General features: G+C 41.4%; 2 protein-coding genes across 3 annotated transcripts; one reads left to right on the top strand and one right to left on the bottom strand.

The window, feature by feature from the left end:
* Positions 1 to 6,415: 6,415 nt before the first annotated feature.
* Positions 6,416 to 7,479, bottom strand: LOC112457168 (thioredoxin domain-containing protein 12-like). Its single transcript, XM_025020077.1, has 2 exons — positions 7,154 to 7,479; positions 6,416 to 6,842 (listed from the first exon to the last, which is right to left on the bottom strand). The coding sequence occupies exons 1-2, from the start codon at positions 7,432 to 7,434 to the stop codon at positions 6,602 to 6,604; spliced, it is 522 nt and encodes a 173-aa protein (XP_024875845.1). The 5' UTR covers positions 7,435 to 7,479; the 3' UTR covers positions 6,416 to 6,601.
* Positions 7,480 to 7,847: 368 nt separating this feature from the next.
* On the top strand, positions 7,848 to 14,415 carry LOC112457167 (arf-GAP with coiled-coil, ANK repeat and PH domain-containing protein 2). 2 transcript variants are annotated; one of them, XM_025020074.1, is made up of 13 exons: positions 7,848 to 7,957; positions 8,571 to 8,967; positions 9,184 to 9,241; positions 9,478 to 9,536; positions 9,917 to 10,090; positions 10,198 to 10,842; positions 10,942 to 11,121; positions 11,216 to 11,322; positions 11,409 to 11,592; positions 11,685 to 12,603; positions 12,775 to 12,874; positions 12,959 to 13,079; positions 13,153 to 14,415. In XM_025020074.1, exons 2-13 carry the CDS (start codon positions 8,915 to 8,917, stop codon positions 13,319 to 13,321), a joined length of 2,769 nt encoding a protein of 922 aa, XP_024875842.1. In that variant the 5' UTR covers positions 7,848 to 7,957; positions 8,571 to 8,914; the 3' UTR covers positions 13,322 to 14,415. The 2 variants fall into 2 exon arrangements, with proteins under 2 accessions (XP_024875842.1, XP_024875843.1); XM_025020075.1 differs by lacking the exon at positions 7,848 to 7,957 and having other exon boundaries at positions 8,172 to 8,662.
* The last annotated feature ends 517 nt before the right edge of the window (positions 14,416 to 14,932 follow it).

Here is a 14,932-nt window from a genome sequence, read left to right as displayed (position 1 = left end):
CGTTGCCTCTCGGCGATAAGGGTGCACTTGGCACACACGCAATCTCGCCATCGGCAGTACCGCTTGTGCCCCTTGAGCGCGGACACGACTCCGTGATAACGAAATCTGCCACCCTTGGGGGTCCGTTGATATCTCTCGGCACTGGCGCGCAGGAAGAACGCGGCCGGCAACACGTGATGTTGCTGTTGCTGTTGCTGGTGTTGCATCAGTTGGCCCACATCAACGCCGAGGCCGACGCCGCGGGGTAGCGACATGATCGCGTCCCGTTCGACGTTCGACTTTTAACGTCGACGGCACTCGTCGACGGGAGTCGACAGGAATGGAATCCGCAACCGGGGATACTCCGGGAGTAAGAGAGCTCCTTGCTCCGCGCGATCACCGCGCGCCGCGAACGATCCGGGCCGGGCGCGAAGCCGCGTATTCGACGACACTCGCCCCCATCACCATTGCCGAGGCCGAGGCCGAGGACACGTCCGAGCCACCTTCTCTCTGGATCGGCGAACAAGCGGACGATATTTTTGGCGCGTACTCGCACGCGCGGTGTCAGCCGACCGGAGTCCGGAGTCCGATCAGGTCTTTACGCGCACCATCGTCGAGACATAGCAAACAAAGTGTCAACGCTTACAACCGTTCGCGGCAAGAGCAAGAGCAATGACAAGAGCGAGAGCGAGACGGTAAGGGCAAGCAGGTAGGCAGGCAGGTAGTACTTTCCCGTAATCGTACGCGGCAGCGGCGCACGCGCCTCCACTTTCCTAAGTCGGTGTACGCGGTTATCGCTGATCGCGGCTGTCGCGCGGAGAACAACACCCTCTCGGTCGGCTGCCGGGGGCCGAATCCGAAATGCGGAATCGCGGCCCGCAGCCGCGGCCGCGGACTCCCGCGGCACACGCTCTCTCGCCCCCTCTCACTCCCTCTCGCTCGCCGGCATTGTCAACAATTGCAGCATCCCGGGTGAGTCGATTCAGGTAGCGCGCGCGGATAGACGGAGAGGCGGTGGTGCGGCGCGGCGCGGCAGCAAAGTGGGAGCTCAACGGGGCCACAGTCGGCGGCAGGGAGAGAGGAGCGAGAGAATAAGGAGACAGAGACGGAGTCCGCTCCGCGCTCGGGGAGGGAGATAGGGCAGAAACTAACGGTCCCCTCCATACTCCACGCGAGCGCGAAATAAAACACTGTGCCACAGTGTTCCACCCCGAGACCTCGGCCAAACGCGAGGCCTCGCCGAGCCACAGCCACGCCTCTACCGGCCGCCGATTGGCAGGCTCGCGCTGTACCAAACGGAGATGTTAAGAGTTTATATCTGTGGAGTGAAAGGGGGACATACCTAGCCGCGTACCCACCTACCTACCTTTGCCCACTCACCCCGAGGTCGATTGTGTGTATCTTCCGTACGGCGGTGATGGTGGTGATAGTGGTGACGATGATGGGATGGTGACGGTGGTGGTGGTGTTGGTATAATGGTAACGGTGATGGTAGCGGTGGCGGTGGCGGCGGTGGCGGTGGCGGCGGCGGCGACGATGGTAGTGGCAACGGACAAACACATTACTCTTTTATTTAAAACCCGTTCCGGCATCAAACACAATGCGAAGCGATGCTCAGACGTTTCTCTACGCTCCGCCTTTTGTTTCAGCCGACTGTTCTTAACCACGCACGCCTGTGTCTCCTCCTCGCCCTCTCGAGAAACGTGTCTTCTTTTTCTTTTCCTTCTTTTTTCTTCCCTTCTTCCATCCATACCGTACATACCGTACTTCGCTCTTTTCTCTCTCTCTCTCTCTCTGCTCGCCACCTTCCTTCTTCCCTCTTGCCATTCTACCTTCCATCCCTCTCTCCCATTCGCTCTTTTTCGTTGGATACGGTCTATAAACCGCAACCAACACCGTCATCGCGACGAGTCTTCTTTGAATCATATTGTACAATGAGATTTGAATAGAGAAGGGAGGAGGGAGAAGGAGAGCAAAGCCCCATTGTCGTTTCACCAATGGCGGCCGATTTTATAGTGATCTAATGTACAGATGTTATTTACCCCGCAATGAGAATAGAATAAAAGCATTGTGCGCATTATGATTTGAATCCCGTATCTCGCTACGTTTCTATACCTACCCTCCTACCTACCTACCTACCTACCTACCCTCACCCTATCTAGCCCTAGCCCACCCTAACACGCGCGATATATGTACGTAATGTAGACGCGCGCGTAAAACTTGCTCGCGTTTCCGAACCTTTCGTCTTAACAATAAGCCCGAAAAGTAACAATCGCGGTATCAGCTATCTCGAGTGAATGCTCGGCGATATTAGTGCACGCGAACGTACAAATTCAGGACATTATCCTCGAAGGGCCGTACAAGTAACAATGACACTATGCGAAAAGGTCTTTAAAAAGGATTCAAGAAATAACGTGTCGATTGGTGTTTTTCAACAACATATAGGAATCTGATTAAAGCGAGATTAAAAATGAAAAACCCGCGATTATCCACTTATCAAATGTATGTATTTCATATTTTCCATCCGCCCTTTTTACGGGCGGCTCGCTGAGTTTACGGGTATCACGGGTAAATAATATTGTACTTGTGTCGCAAATCGCAAATCGTAACGTAATAACGTGTCACGCGCAACCCCCAATTTCCACTCGGTCAAATTATCCACATTGTAATTTAGCAATCGATGAAATTGAATATGTCTGCTGCGAGCATCATCGAGAGTCATAGTGTCATACGAGCAAGTTTAAATACAATTGAACGCGCGACGGGAAATGACTTTTTTCGATGACGCCCTCACGAAAAGATTTTTCATTTGACGGCGAATTTGAGCAATAATAAAAGAGAATATTCCAAACGGGAAAGTTCGTTGACGTTGCGTTAGCGTATAGCGTATATATACATATACAGCACGGACATGGACACGAACACGGACACGGACCTTTTTTACTCTCGCACATCGGCCACTCAAAGTGAACGTACATACCGATGGGGAAATCAATAAACCAATAGGTTCGCCAATACATGCCCGTTCATTAAGTATCATGTACTTTTTGTACCAAAATTCGAAAACGCAAAATCAGAGAAATCGTCCAATATTATAAAGCGGATTACTAGCGGAAACGTCGTCTATCCGTCTATCGAAAGTCGTTTCGCTTTTCTCATTGTCATTGTCAGGCTATATAGAAATCCAATCGTGATATCGAATTGACGCAAAGAATTGCAAAACTGTCAAAACTGATGATTGCAATTTTATAAGAAAAAGCAATTTGACAATCAATATATGGTCGCGCGGGCGAGGCGCGTATGTATATCTACCGTACAGATAAGGATAAGTCGAGTCCCTCCAAACTTATTATATTATATATATGTTTGATGGAAATGGAAAGATTTTTATCGCAAATTCCTTTTCCCACGGTCTTGATTCCCACGATCTTTTTGTGCTTTCGAAATGTTTCCAAAAGTATCCTCTAAACTTATCTCCAAGATTCAAGTCGAATTGCTCGGCATTGCGGAACAAAAGTTGTTCGCCCACACGCGCACTCGAGATCGTCCGTGGATCATGTACACCCTTGGATAAATGGCACGCACAGATTTTCATTGATCGAGATCGAGATCGTGATCGCGGCAATATCGAATTACGATGTTTGCAAACGTTGGTCGTTGAATTCACTCCTGACACTACGCGCCACGGACGATCGGTCGAATAAAAGCCGCGATCGGATAAGCGAGATTAGATTATAGTCGCCACGTAAAAGCCTCCCCGCTCTCCCCTGGAAGAAAGCGCAGGCAGGTAAGAGATATGCTTACGCGACGCTTCGATCTCGACGGGTTTCTTTTCAACGTACCGAGCTACAATGTAACCTGTTTGCTCGATGGGGGTATGATAATCCGAATGATCGCTCCAATGTAAATTTTGACGTAAATTCCAATGTGCCTGTTATACGGCGGTATATTAGTATGATCTGTATAATCAGCATAATTAGTATACGGTAAAATGATAAATTATCGATAAGTTTAGGTTTAGCTTTTCCATTTCACTAGCCTGCTTAATTAATTCAAAACATATGTATAATGTGCATGATAAATCCATTTTACAATGGATTTTATATCAAACGAAATGTTCGAAATAACTTTTCATTCTAGCTGTTTACTGCACAACGCGAATAGTTGGGAATTGAAAAATTTTATTCTTACGTAAAATTTACTTCAGACCGCATTTCTCCGTTAAAGATTACTCTGAATACTTCGGTTTTGCCTCAGTCATTAGTTTTTCTCGTCGACATTGCAACTAGAGCCTAAAGTATATCAATTTTTTCGGCAATTCCCAAGAGGAACGATGATCGCTGTTGATTAATCTCACCCTCTGGATGATACCACCACACGTATATCGGTACATACATATACGTTATCCATGTAGACCCGTGTACCTATTGCCTATTGGCGTCGCACCATTCAGGCTGTCGCATTGCGATGAAGCTCGCGCGATCTCGTCGCGATCTACCGCGCTGGTGAAATACCGTATGACTTTTTGACGTGCTTTTAACAGATTGAATTGAAAATGGCTTCGTGGCTCTCCCGATATATCCGCACCCGTCGCATATCCATATCCAAACCGAAACGACCGAACGAACGGACAGGCGAGGGAGACACGCGAGAGATATATAATTCTTCTCCTGTCCCCCCCCTCTCTCTCTCTCTCTCTTTCTCCCATCTCGATCTCTCGATCTCTCGTCCCTGATCTACCTACCTACCTACCCCTGGACTCCGTCATCCGCCACCCTCCGCGGACTCCGTTTCTCTCTTTTCATTTTTACACATTCGCTGATGCGGCAGATCGCAAGCTGCGCCGGCGGAAACGACGTCGGGACGTCGGGGACGGGGGTAGGAAAGGGGAGGAGGAGAAAGAGAGGAAAGAGAGCGGGACTGGACCGGTCAGTCCGTGCAGAAGTCGCGGAGGGGGCGAGCAGAAATAATGTCCTGGCTCATTTTTTTAAATCCGCCCCCGGATCCGCCGCGCCGGTAGAATGGTGGTCGAGACTCTACGGGGGAAAAAAAGTGACGGACGCGTAGAGGTATAGGTGCGGGCGCGAGCGAGTGCTTGGATCCGATATTACGGCGCAATAGCCCGACATAGGGCTGGCGCGGCGGTGGCCGGTTGGTCGGTTGGTTGGTTGGTTGGTTGGTTGGTCGGTCGGTTGGTCGGTCGGTCGGTTCGCCACCGGATGTGAAACGGTCAAAGCCAAAAAGCACTCTCCGCCGAAACGGGCTATATATTATCCGCAACCCTTCAAATACAGAACCGTCCGCGAAGAGATCCATACATAACGTATAACGTATAACGTGTGCGTAAGCTCCACTCATCCTGCGGAATTCTGCCAGCTCGAAAGCCACCGTCTGTGGCTCGAGCTTCAAGTATTCGCGTCGAATCAATTTCACTTCTTAGGCAACTTTTTTTTCTCTCCTTCGTATCTCTTTTAAGCAAAGATATATAAAATAACAGAGTTATAACCAACGCGTACAGTTTCTTCTGTTGTTAAATCATACAAAAATGCTAAATTTTACAGGTTTATTATCAAATTTTGTCTGTGGCCAAGATTAAGATTGGGTATCGCCAATATTCGGAAATACTCTTCTTATCGCATAAATATTTAAGCTAAGCATTAAGATACGACAAAATTGATATTCGTTTATGAGAAAAAAATACAATTTTTTGTTCCTAGAAAAAGCGGTGACGACCAGTTCGGTTGTTTTTTTTTTACTTTCTATTAGAAAATTAAATTTTATTAGGAAAATAGAGCTGATTTAAAATATATGTAAATATAAGCAATAGTTGCGTATTATACATATACAGAAGAGCTGGGCGTGGTTACGAGGGGTTGCGACTTCTCGGTTACGCTTTCATCGACCAATGCGAAGGGTTTTACCGTCTGGCAACTGTTGCAAACGCAAGCGCGCCGTCATGCCTACCTCTGCGAGCTCGCTATAGGCCACCGTATATTGGTCGCGGCACTGAATCCGATGACGTACAGGCGCAGACTCGAATGCTGGATGAGAGAGAGCTTTGTTACGAGCGCGCGTTACGCGGATGTGTAAGCTGAGAGAGAGCGAGAGCGAGAGCGAGAGAGAGAGAGAGAGATTGTTAATTCATTTTAAATTAATCTTTTCCGTTCTATATATCTACTACTTTATTCTCTTTACAATATAACAAACCTTTGTTCAGAAAGACATTTATACTTATACAAAGATTGAACGCTTATCAAAAACAATTAATGTGCATTACTGTATTGTTTAAAACGTATGTTACATGTACATATTATCTATTGCAACTTACTTTTTTCTTTTCTCTCTCTCCCTCTCTTCCCTTTCTTATTAATACAACTTAATTAGTTTTATTTACACTAGAGTAAAAAGTCCTCTTTCTATGCTTTCAATTCTAAAATATCATCTACGACTATAATTGAAGAAACTACTATATTTTTTGTAACAAGAAGATAAATTTATTTCAGCTACCGATTGTCGCTGTAACGAGTGCAGGGACAGCGAGTGGCAGTGAGACTGCGACGTCTGACAAATATATATTAAATATGTTCTTTTCCGTTTTGTCGTCAAGACACCTACCATATATTTTAACGATTCTTCACGGAACAACGTTCCAATGCCAAAATCATGCTATCTATTATTTGACTCGTACTGCTGTAGAAGTATTTATATTTATCATCGGCTTTCGGATGACGATTATAAATATCTCTCATAAATTCGCCGTCCGGAGTGAAGAAGAGGATCCTTGGAACGTAAGTTCCATCTGGTTGAAATCTTGCTTCGTCTTGCGCGGAAATCTCACCTTTCCTCACGCCCACCATAACGAAGCTGCGTCGTCACGAATTTATACAACAAATTCAACATTAATCTTACTAATCTTTACCCTTTACCCATTTCTTTTTCTTTCACTTGTACAACGCCTTAGTTGTGCCATTACGCAATATGCCATGCAAGTTTAATTATCAATAGCTCCCTTATAACATGATAACAACTGGGAAACGTGCGGGGTGCGGGCGTTTCATTTTCAAGTTGAATCAATTAAGTTGAACCGGAGCAAAATCGGAGAAAATACAAAATACGTTTAAGTAACGTTTACACGTTACGTTCGCAAAAAGGTATAGGTATAGGTATATGCTTACCGTTGGCTGAGGTCGAGAATTCTGATCGAGTTGGCGAATTTAGGCTTCAATTTCTCGCAAGTTGGACAGCCCGGCTTGTGGATTAGCAAAAATATCGGTTTTCTGCAGATTTTCGCCTCTTGGAAGCCTTCTTGCAGATTTCTCCATTTGTACATGCGTCCAAAGTTGCGGTTGGGATCGTCATCAGCGGCGATCACGTTCCTGAATATGCAACAATAACCGTAATAATAGGCTAAGGCGGAAACGTTCAGAGAGCCGAGACATTTCGCGTAACGCATCATTCGATTTCAAACTGTTCGTAACCAAACAATCAAGTTGTGATTTGACTTGTATTATGTTTTATTGTACATATGTATGTACATACATACGTGTCAATTCTCCGAGGTTTGAAACGCGACGCATATGTATTCGTATTCGTTCATTTCGTTCTCAAATTCATGTTGTCAAACTTCAAACGGGATGCGGAGTGCCATCTAACGTCGGCGGAGCAAACTAAACGTAAAACAACGGAAGAAACGCGAGCGACACCGAGCGACGACCGCGCGACGACGTTCGAAAAGATTACAAATATTTTCAAGTCAGAACCGCCAGAGGTCAGAGGCGCCGACTGCCGAGGCCGAGGCGCGCGTGCCCGTGTGGGGGGCTTGGGGCTGTGGCCACTGTGGCGCTGCTCTTTATCTTTATAGCTACACTGCTGCGGTGCTACCCTAGGCCCTAGACTGCACTGGACTGCACTAAAATTCCCTTTCCATTTCTACGCGAATTCTACGCTTTCTACTTTTCGCTAAACTTGAAGCATATGTGGTAATGCATATGTATACCAATTGAGCTATAATTATAAACAACAGACCTTATTGATTACAGAGGATATAGATTTTATGAATGGATATACAGGGCACACTCAGCACAGACTGCACAAAGATCATTGATCTCTACATTATCTGCAATAAAAATATTCTTTCTTTTCGCGCTCGTAGCTTTCCGCCACCCTCGATGGTTACTGTATGTATGTACATACGCTTTCACCCGTTGCATTATATATTTATAATGATTCTCAAATCAAGGAGTCGCCATTCCTTGGCGCGTTTATAATTTATGATTGTATTGTTTCGCGTTTCATGTCACTTGCGCTACTCGCTGTGCTCTTTCTGTTTCATCGTGTTTGTGCATACTGCATTTATCGTGTATAGTCCTATAGTCGTGTGTCGCGAGTTCTCTGACTTGTTGGTACTCGCCGTACTCGGTAGTGCCGGTGGATCCTCGTTTACTCTCTCTCTCTCTCTCTCTTTCTCTGCTTCGTAATTATCGTATTCTACAAAAGTGTGTTGTGTATGCGCTCGCGCACGCCGGTGATCGCGACTCAAGCTCAACTGACTTTGAGTCATTTTCTTACGTGTTTCTTGCGTTCGTGACGCAGGACGCAGGTTCAGGTTCAGGTTAGCGTTTGACAGTGGACAGTGGGACTGAGACTGAGTGTGAGGTGTGAGTGGGAATCAGTGGAAATCACAGGTGAGAGAGACAAGGGTGATCAGGGGGGAATGGTGGGAAACGCGCTTGTTCTACAGTTCTACACGAGTGCTCTTTAACGCCGTTTTTATCAATCGCCCCGGGCCGCTAATCAACTGATCGTTTCATGGAAAATATCGCGCGCGATATCACGATATTTCGAGATCACGGTATACCACGGTCACGGGTCACGGTATACCGGACGAAGCTGCATTCCAACCCATTATCTCGACAAGTCAACGGTGTGACAACAATATGAAGCCTTTAATCGAATTCGAAGAATGCTTTCGAGATACTCCCAAGTTTCGGTAAGATTCCCTCGCTCCTGATCCTAATCTCAAGTCTAATTGACTTGTTGTTTCACACAAAGGAGTACCCCCTATGCCCCATGTCCATCCTGTACCCGATCGCTTCTAGTTTAAGTTTGAGGGTACGCTCGATAAATTTTTAGTTCAAATTTGACGTATTCTATAATCGAAATGAGATCAAGTGAGAGATGTTGCATGAAATCGTCAATTTTACAGATCGTGCATCGAAGAGGTGGAGAAGAATGTGGATCAACTTGAACAAAAGTTAGATAAGGTAACGGACAATCTATTACTTACGTATATCATATGATTTATTGATGTAACTTTTGCATCATTTTTGGAAACGATACATATATGATGGAAATCAATAAAAATAAAAACAGTATAAAATTTAACGATGTAACAAGTGTATATATAATCTTTGCTTTTTTCTCAACTATCTTATTCTATTTCAATATACAATACATGCATTGAACGCCTTTGTTGTATAGCTTTATCATCTTTTTACAGGTATTGAAAAATTGCAGCTTAACCATCGATACCGGGAAAGCCTTTGTTGGACAGCAAAAGTAAGTTTCGTACAACTACTTATGCTTTTTGCTACTTTGATTGTCTGTTTCATCGTCAATCAATTATAATTATCATCTAAAACGGCCTAGAATTGAACAGTATTACAAAGGAAAGAAAGACATTAATAAAATCTTCGTGGTGGATAAATAAATAATCTTTTTTTATTATGTAGCGGTACCAAAAAATCAATTATAACCAAGGAAAAGTCAGAAATTGATGATAAATAATTTATTGAATAAAATATTCACAAAAAATTGATCATTTTTTGCACATTATGTTATGTTTACATCTATTCTTTTCAACATGTTCTTTTCAACATTTGTTTTGCTTTGTAAGATTCTGAATATTAATATAATATAAAATTCTATTTTTTCCATAGCCAATTTGCCAATAGTCTTTGGGAATTGTCTTTGTACTTCAGCGATGACCCGGAAATAATGGCATTTTTAAACAAGCTTATTCATGCTTTGCAAGAAATGAACAAGTATCATACAATTTTATTGGACCAAGCTTCTAGGACTGTGATGAAGGATCTTAATAATTTTATTAAAAGGTAAAGAAAGAATGAAATTTATTACGATATCCTTTCTTGATTCTCAAATCAAATTGACAAACTGGTTTATTCTACAGCTACAAATTTTTACGTCCATGTTTTTCTAGCGATATCAAGAAAGCGAAAGAGACTCGGCATTACTTTGAAAAAATTTCCGGTGATCTTGATGTTGCACTGAATAGGAATTCTCAAGTACCGAAATCTCGGCCTGTGGAATACGAGGAGGCATCAAATATTCTGTCGGCTACCCGATCGTGCTTTCGACACACCGCGCTAGACTACATTCACGCATTGACGATGCTGCAAGCGCACAAACGACACGAAATATTAGGCACATTACTGAGTTACATGCACGCATGTATTACTTATTACCATCAAGGTAGCGATCTTGCTCAAGACTTGGATCCTTTTCTGAAAGATCTCGATGAAAATTTAGTTAAGATGAGAGGTGATTCAAATAAACTTGAAAAAGAAATGGAAAATCGTCATATTTATGTCAATAATCGAGATCTGATCCCTTCTCTGATACCTGGAAATTCCAAGATGGAAGGCTATTTATTCAAAAGGACTAGCAACGCTTTCAAAACTTGGAATAGAAGGTGGTTCTGCTTGAAGGATCATCAACTGGTGTACCGAAAACGAACAGGTGACGAAGGATATACAATTATGGAAGAAGATTTGCGACTATGCACTGTAAAACCTGTAGTTGATTGCGATAGAAGGAATTGTTTTGAAGTTTTAAGTCCAACCAAGTGAGTAGATTTCCTGATTTGTGCAGTGATGAATATTAAAAGAAAGAGTTACTCGGTAGAATTTTCAATAATGAAAAAAAAAATCTATTTTCTTTTAAGGAGTCATATGTTGCAAGCAGACAGCGAAGAAACGTATTTGGCGTGGGTAACTGCGATGCAGCAAGCTATTGGTGCTGCTATTCAGAGAGGCATGAGTGTAACTGCTAATATTAATCCACATCAATTACAATCACGTGATAATAAGGGTTCTGCTAGGCCATTAACAAAATTGAAATCAAGGTGAGTATCGCCGTTACTTTTTACGCATCGATTCGTGTTGAAAAAAGAGAGCGAGTGTGTTTTATCAGAATTTATTTTAATTTTGACATTTCAGAGTGTGGGAGCAGTTATTAAAAATCTCGGGTAACGAGGTTTGCTGCGACTGTGGCGATGTTAACCCACGGTGGGCTAGCATCAATCTGGGTATTACACTTTGCATAGGTAAACTTAAAAAAAAAATGTATACACTGTAGCGCTGCTACACGTACTACATTGCTATACTCAAAATATTTTTTATATTTATCTAGAGTGTTCTGGTGTACATAGAAGTCTTGGAGTACACTATAGCAAAGTTCGATCCTTAACTCTGGACGATTGGGAGCCAGAAATACTGAAAGTGATGGCAGAATTAGGCAATTCCGTGGTAAATAGCATATACGAAGCTCTACCAGTACCTTCCGACATTATTAAAGCTATACCAAAATGCAATGGGTATATATCACGATAAGTTGATCAACTATTTCTTACTAAATGACAATAAGAGAATATCTTACAAAAATCTTTTACATCTCTTTTTTTTCTAGTAACATTCGAGAAGCTTGGATAAAGTTCAAGTACGTAGATCGTAAGTTCGTAAAACCTCTGACGGATGTGATACCGGCTGGACATCATGCGAGTCGAGAGCAAATGCGATTTCGGAAATGGAGCGTGCGTAAACTACGCCGCAGACCACGCAGTTGCGATAAGATCGATACTAGTAATGTCAATGAAACATTGTCAACATTGTCATCTGTAAAAGAAAATCATCCTTCAACTAGCTCGGACGAAAGCAAACACACGTCAATCGATAGTTTGAATTCCATTGGCAGAGCGAAGAAGCCGGAACGAAATTCCGTAAGCTCGGACGACAGTGCTAATATAGATTTGAGAAATAACTCTACCCTTTATGGAAAGATCTTGAACCGTTCGCAGAACGATTTGAATGATACTAATAAATATGTTAAGAGTACAATTGCAACTCATGGAGAAGTTGCAAGCGGCGAGCCGCTTGTAAAAGAGCTTAATTCGGTAGAAAGCGAACTGATGCTGAATACATTAACAGTTAATATTAATACGTCTTCAGTCGGCGAATCAGACGATAATTCCAATAATAAAGTCAAAGACGATGAAAACATCTCAGGAAATAAAGATTCCGGGTCGGAGAAGCATTGTAGAATGGAAAAAGTAGAATCAGCTGTATTAATGTTTGGTTGCGATATACCGAAACCTGCTATTGATGACAATTTAGAACTGAGTTCTGATCAAGATTCAACGGCTGGCGAGGATGAAGAATTTACTGATGAAGAAGATATAGAAAATCTCCATCCTGAGATGCTGCTTTATAAAGCTGCAGCAGCGCATAATTTACCCGTAATGTGTGCAGCATTAGCGGTCGGTGCTGACAAATTGTGGTCCAATGTTAATGATAAAAGCCGCAGTCCCCTGCATCAAGCGATAATAAGTGTATGTATGACGTTTTATATATACAAAATAGTACACAAATATACAATATATAAATTTTCTTTCCCCCCCCCCCCCAATTGTGTTTTATATTTTTTTTTACATTGTTTTTGCAGAAAAACAAGCTTCAAAATATAAAAGTGTAATAATGACCGTTTATTTTCTTGTATACAGGGTTCCGTTATGTCATGTGAGTATCTACTTCTGAATGGTGCGCGAATCAATTGTCAAGACGCCGAGGGGAAAACGCCGTTGTATTTAGCGACAGAATTAGGTATACGCTAATATTTTTTTTTGTCCCCCCGAGAGGGAGGAAAGAGTATATTACAATCTTACAAATATTTATGCTTGTATGTAGGACACACTGCACAAGTATGTTTACTTCTTAAACATCGTGCTGATCAACATATTAAAGATGAAAGCGGAATAAAACCTTTGTCGATTGCTGTAAAAGAAGCAAATGCCGATATCGTTACTTTGTAAGTATTGTCTGCAAAAGTTTCTTTACATATTAAAAGATTTTGTTTCATTACATCGACGTATCTATGTCAGATTACGACTTGGTCTCCTAAATGAAGAAATGAAAGACTCTGAAATAGGCGTCACCGGTGATGAAACGTTCAATGACGTCGTTCGTGATTTCAGTCAGTTGGCTTGCTCGCATCCAGAACGACTGCAACGTCGAAATGAAACCACAAATTTATCACATATGCCTGAATGAGGCTTACAAATTCTAATATAACACTTAACATTTATAAATAAATTATATTTTATATATCATGAATCACAAAAGCGCGCGCTACTCTTCAAATTGTTGCAGAATATCAATTAATTATTGTTAGCAGAATTAATGTTAGTAGAAATTGGCATTTGAAAAATTATCGGCTATCAATTGTTTTTCTTTGTTTTAAAAACTAAACAATTATAATTGTAATATTCAAAATAATTCCACTACACTCTTCCAGCCCTTGATATAGTTCATTATTGTAAAATTGGTAAAGATAATTAATTGGAGTTACGATGACTACCTTCCACTAATGATAAGGTATAAACGCATACACACATAGAATTATTGTATATACATAATCCACTGGGCCGTATAGTGCCTCAAGCGATTCGGTGTTTGGTAGAATTACGACATCGAGACATCACACACCTTTTTTTTTAAATATCTAAAAGCAAAGATAAAATATAAACACAGATAAATATTACTTATAAATAACTTATATACATAATGTAGAAACGTATGGAAAGATCTGCTTAATTCGCATTACATTGAAAGTTTCGCTACTGTATAATAAATTTTTAATACATTTATCTGACGGCGGATATAATCGTAAAATAGATTTTTTTTTACATATTTTATTGCGTTTTTATATTTATAACTAACACATGTTAATTACATGTATATGTAAGTAGGATAGGCAATATACGAACGTTTTTGATATAATCGACGTTATCGTTGACACTAGATCATTGTATCACTGTATCAACATTATTTCATTTCTTGCATAACACATGCGCAAGAGATCATTAATATTGCGTGCTTTAGCTGTTATTCTAAATATTATGCTAAAGATATACGCATGAGTTTTTAATCAAGAAAATAGTTTAGAAATATTATTGATAGCTGATAAATCTAACGATACGTTTTAATATTGTTATCATTGATATACTTTAGGGAAGTGATTCCAACGTTGTTACCGATTTGATGTCCGTGAAATAACTCGAGCCAGGAACCAATTAAAGTAATAAACATAAAATATAAATACATCTGGTATATTTTAAATTTTGATAAAGATACATGGCATTCATGCGTAATTGTTAATATTTGTTAATTAATTTTTACAATTTTTTTACAATTTCGTAAAATTACGGTGATCTTTTTATTACTCGAAATATTTGCAAGTATAAATATATATTTTTTCGTATGTATATTTTCAATACACTTAACCGAAGAAATTTTGATGCCATTTGCATTTTGTACTTATAAAGTACCTGCACTTTTTATAATCTCTACGTATATGTATATTTTTATAATCTCTATCTAAAAAGTTACCTAAAAATGTCAAGCGGCTCAATTTGTCATTCAAACATTACGTTAAATGTTACGAATTATTAATTTTTTAAGAATAAAGAATCACTCGTCAAATTTTACTCGACAACATGTAAAGGGTTTTCAATTTCTACGTTGCTAACAACGTTAGTTTGAAATTCAACCCAGCATTGTGAACCAGTTGTAATATGAATTGTATGGAATTGAGGAAACGACTAAAGAATTTTCAAGAAATAATGATTATTCTCTTTATGTTTGGGTATAAACGTAATAATG

Source organism: Temnothorax curvispinosus, unplaced genomic scaffold (assembly GCF_003070985.1).
Source record: "Temnothorax curvispinosus isolate PA1 unplaced genomic scaffold, ASM307098v1 QBEX01007562.1, whole genome shotgun sequence".
Taxonomy (NCBI): Eukaryota; Metazoa; Arthropoda; class Insecta; order Hymenoptera; family Formicidae; genus Temnothorax; species Temnothorax curvispinosus.
Note: the sequence above shows the minus strand (reverse complement) of the source record. Positions and strands in the feature narration are given on the sequence as shown.

What these genes read in the sequence shown, in the direction of transcription:
- LOC112457168 (XM_025020077.1), bottom strand. Translation starts at nt 7,434, where the DNA reads ATGATGCGTTACGCGAAATGTCTCGGCTCTCTGAACGTTTCCGCCTTA. An exon ending in ATTCTCGACCTCAGCCAACG is followed by an intron (nt 6,843 to 7,153) that starts GTAAGCATATAC and finishes GTGACGACGCAG; the next exon opens with CTTCGTTATGGTGGGCGTGA.
- LOC112457167 (XM_025020074.1), top strand. Translation starts at nt 8,915, where the DNA reads ATGAAGCCTTTAATCGAATTCGAAGAATGCTTTCGAGATACTCCCAAG. An exon ending in GGGTATTACACTTTGCATAG is followed by an intron (nt 11,323 to 11,408) that starts GTAAACTTAAAA and finishes ATATTTATCTAG; the next exon opens with AGTGTTCTGGTGTACATAGA. An exon ending in AATGCCGATATCGTTACTTT is followed by an intron (nt 13,080 to 13,152) that starts GTAAGTATTGTC and finishes TATCTATGTCAG; the next exon opens with ATTACGACTTGGTCTCCTAA.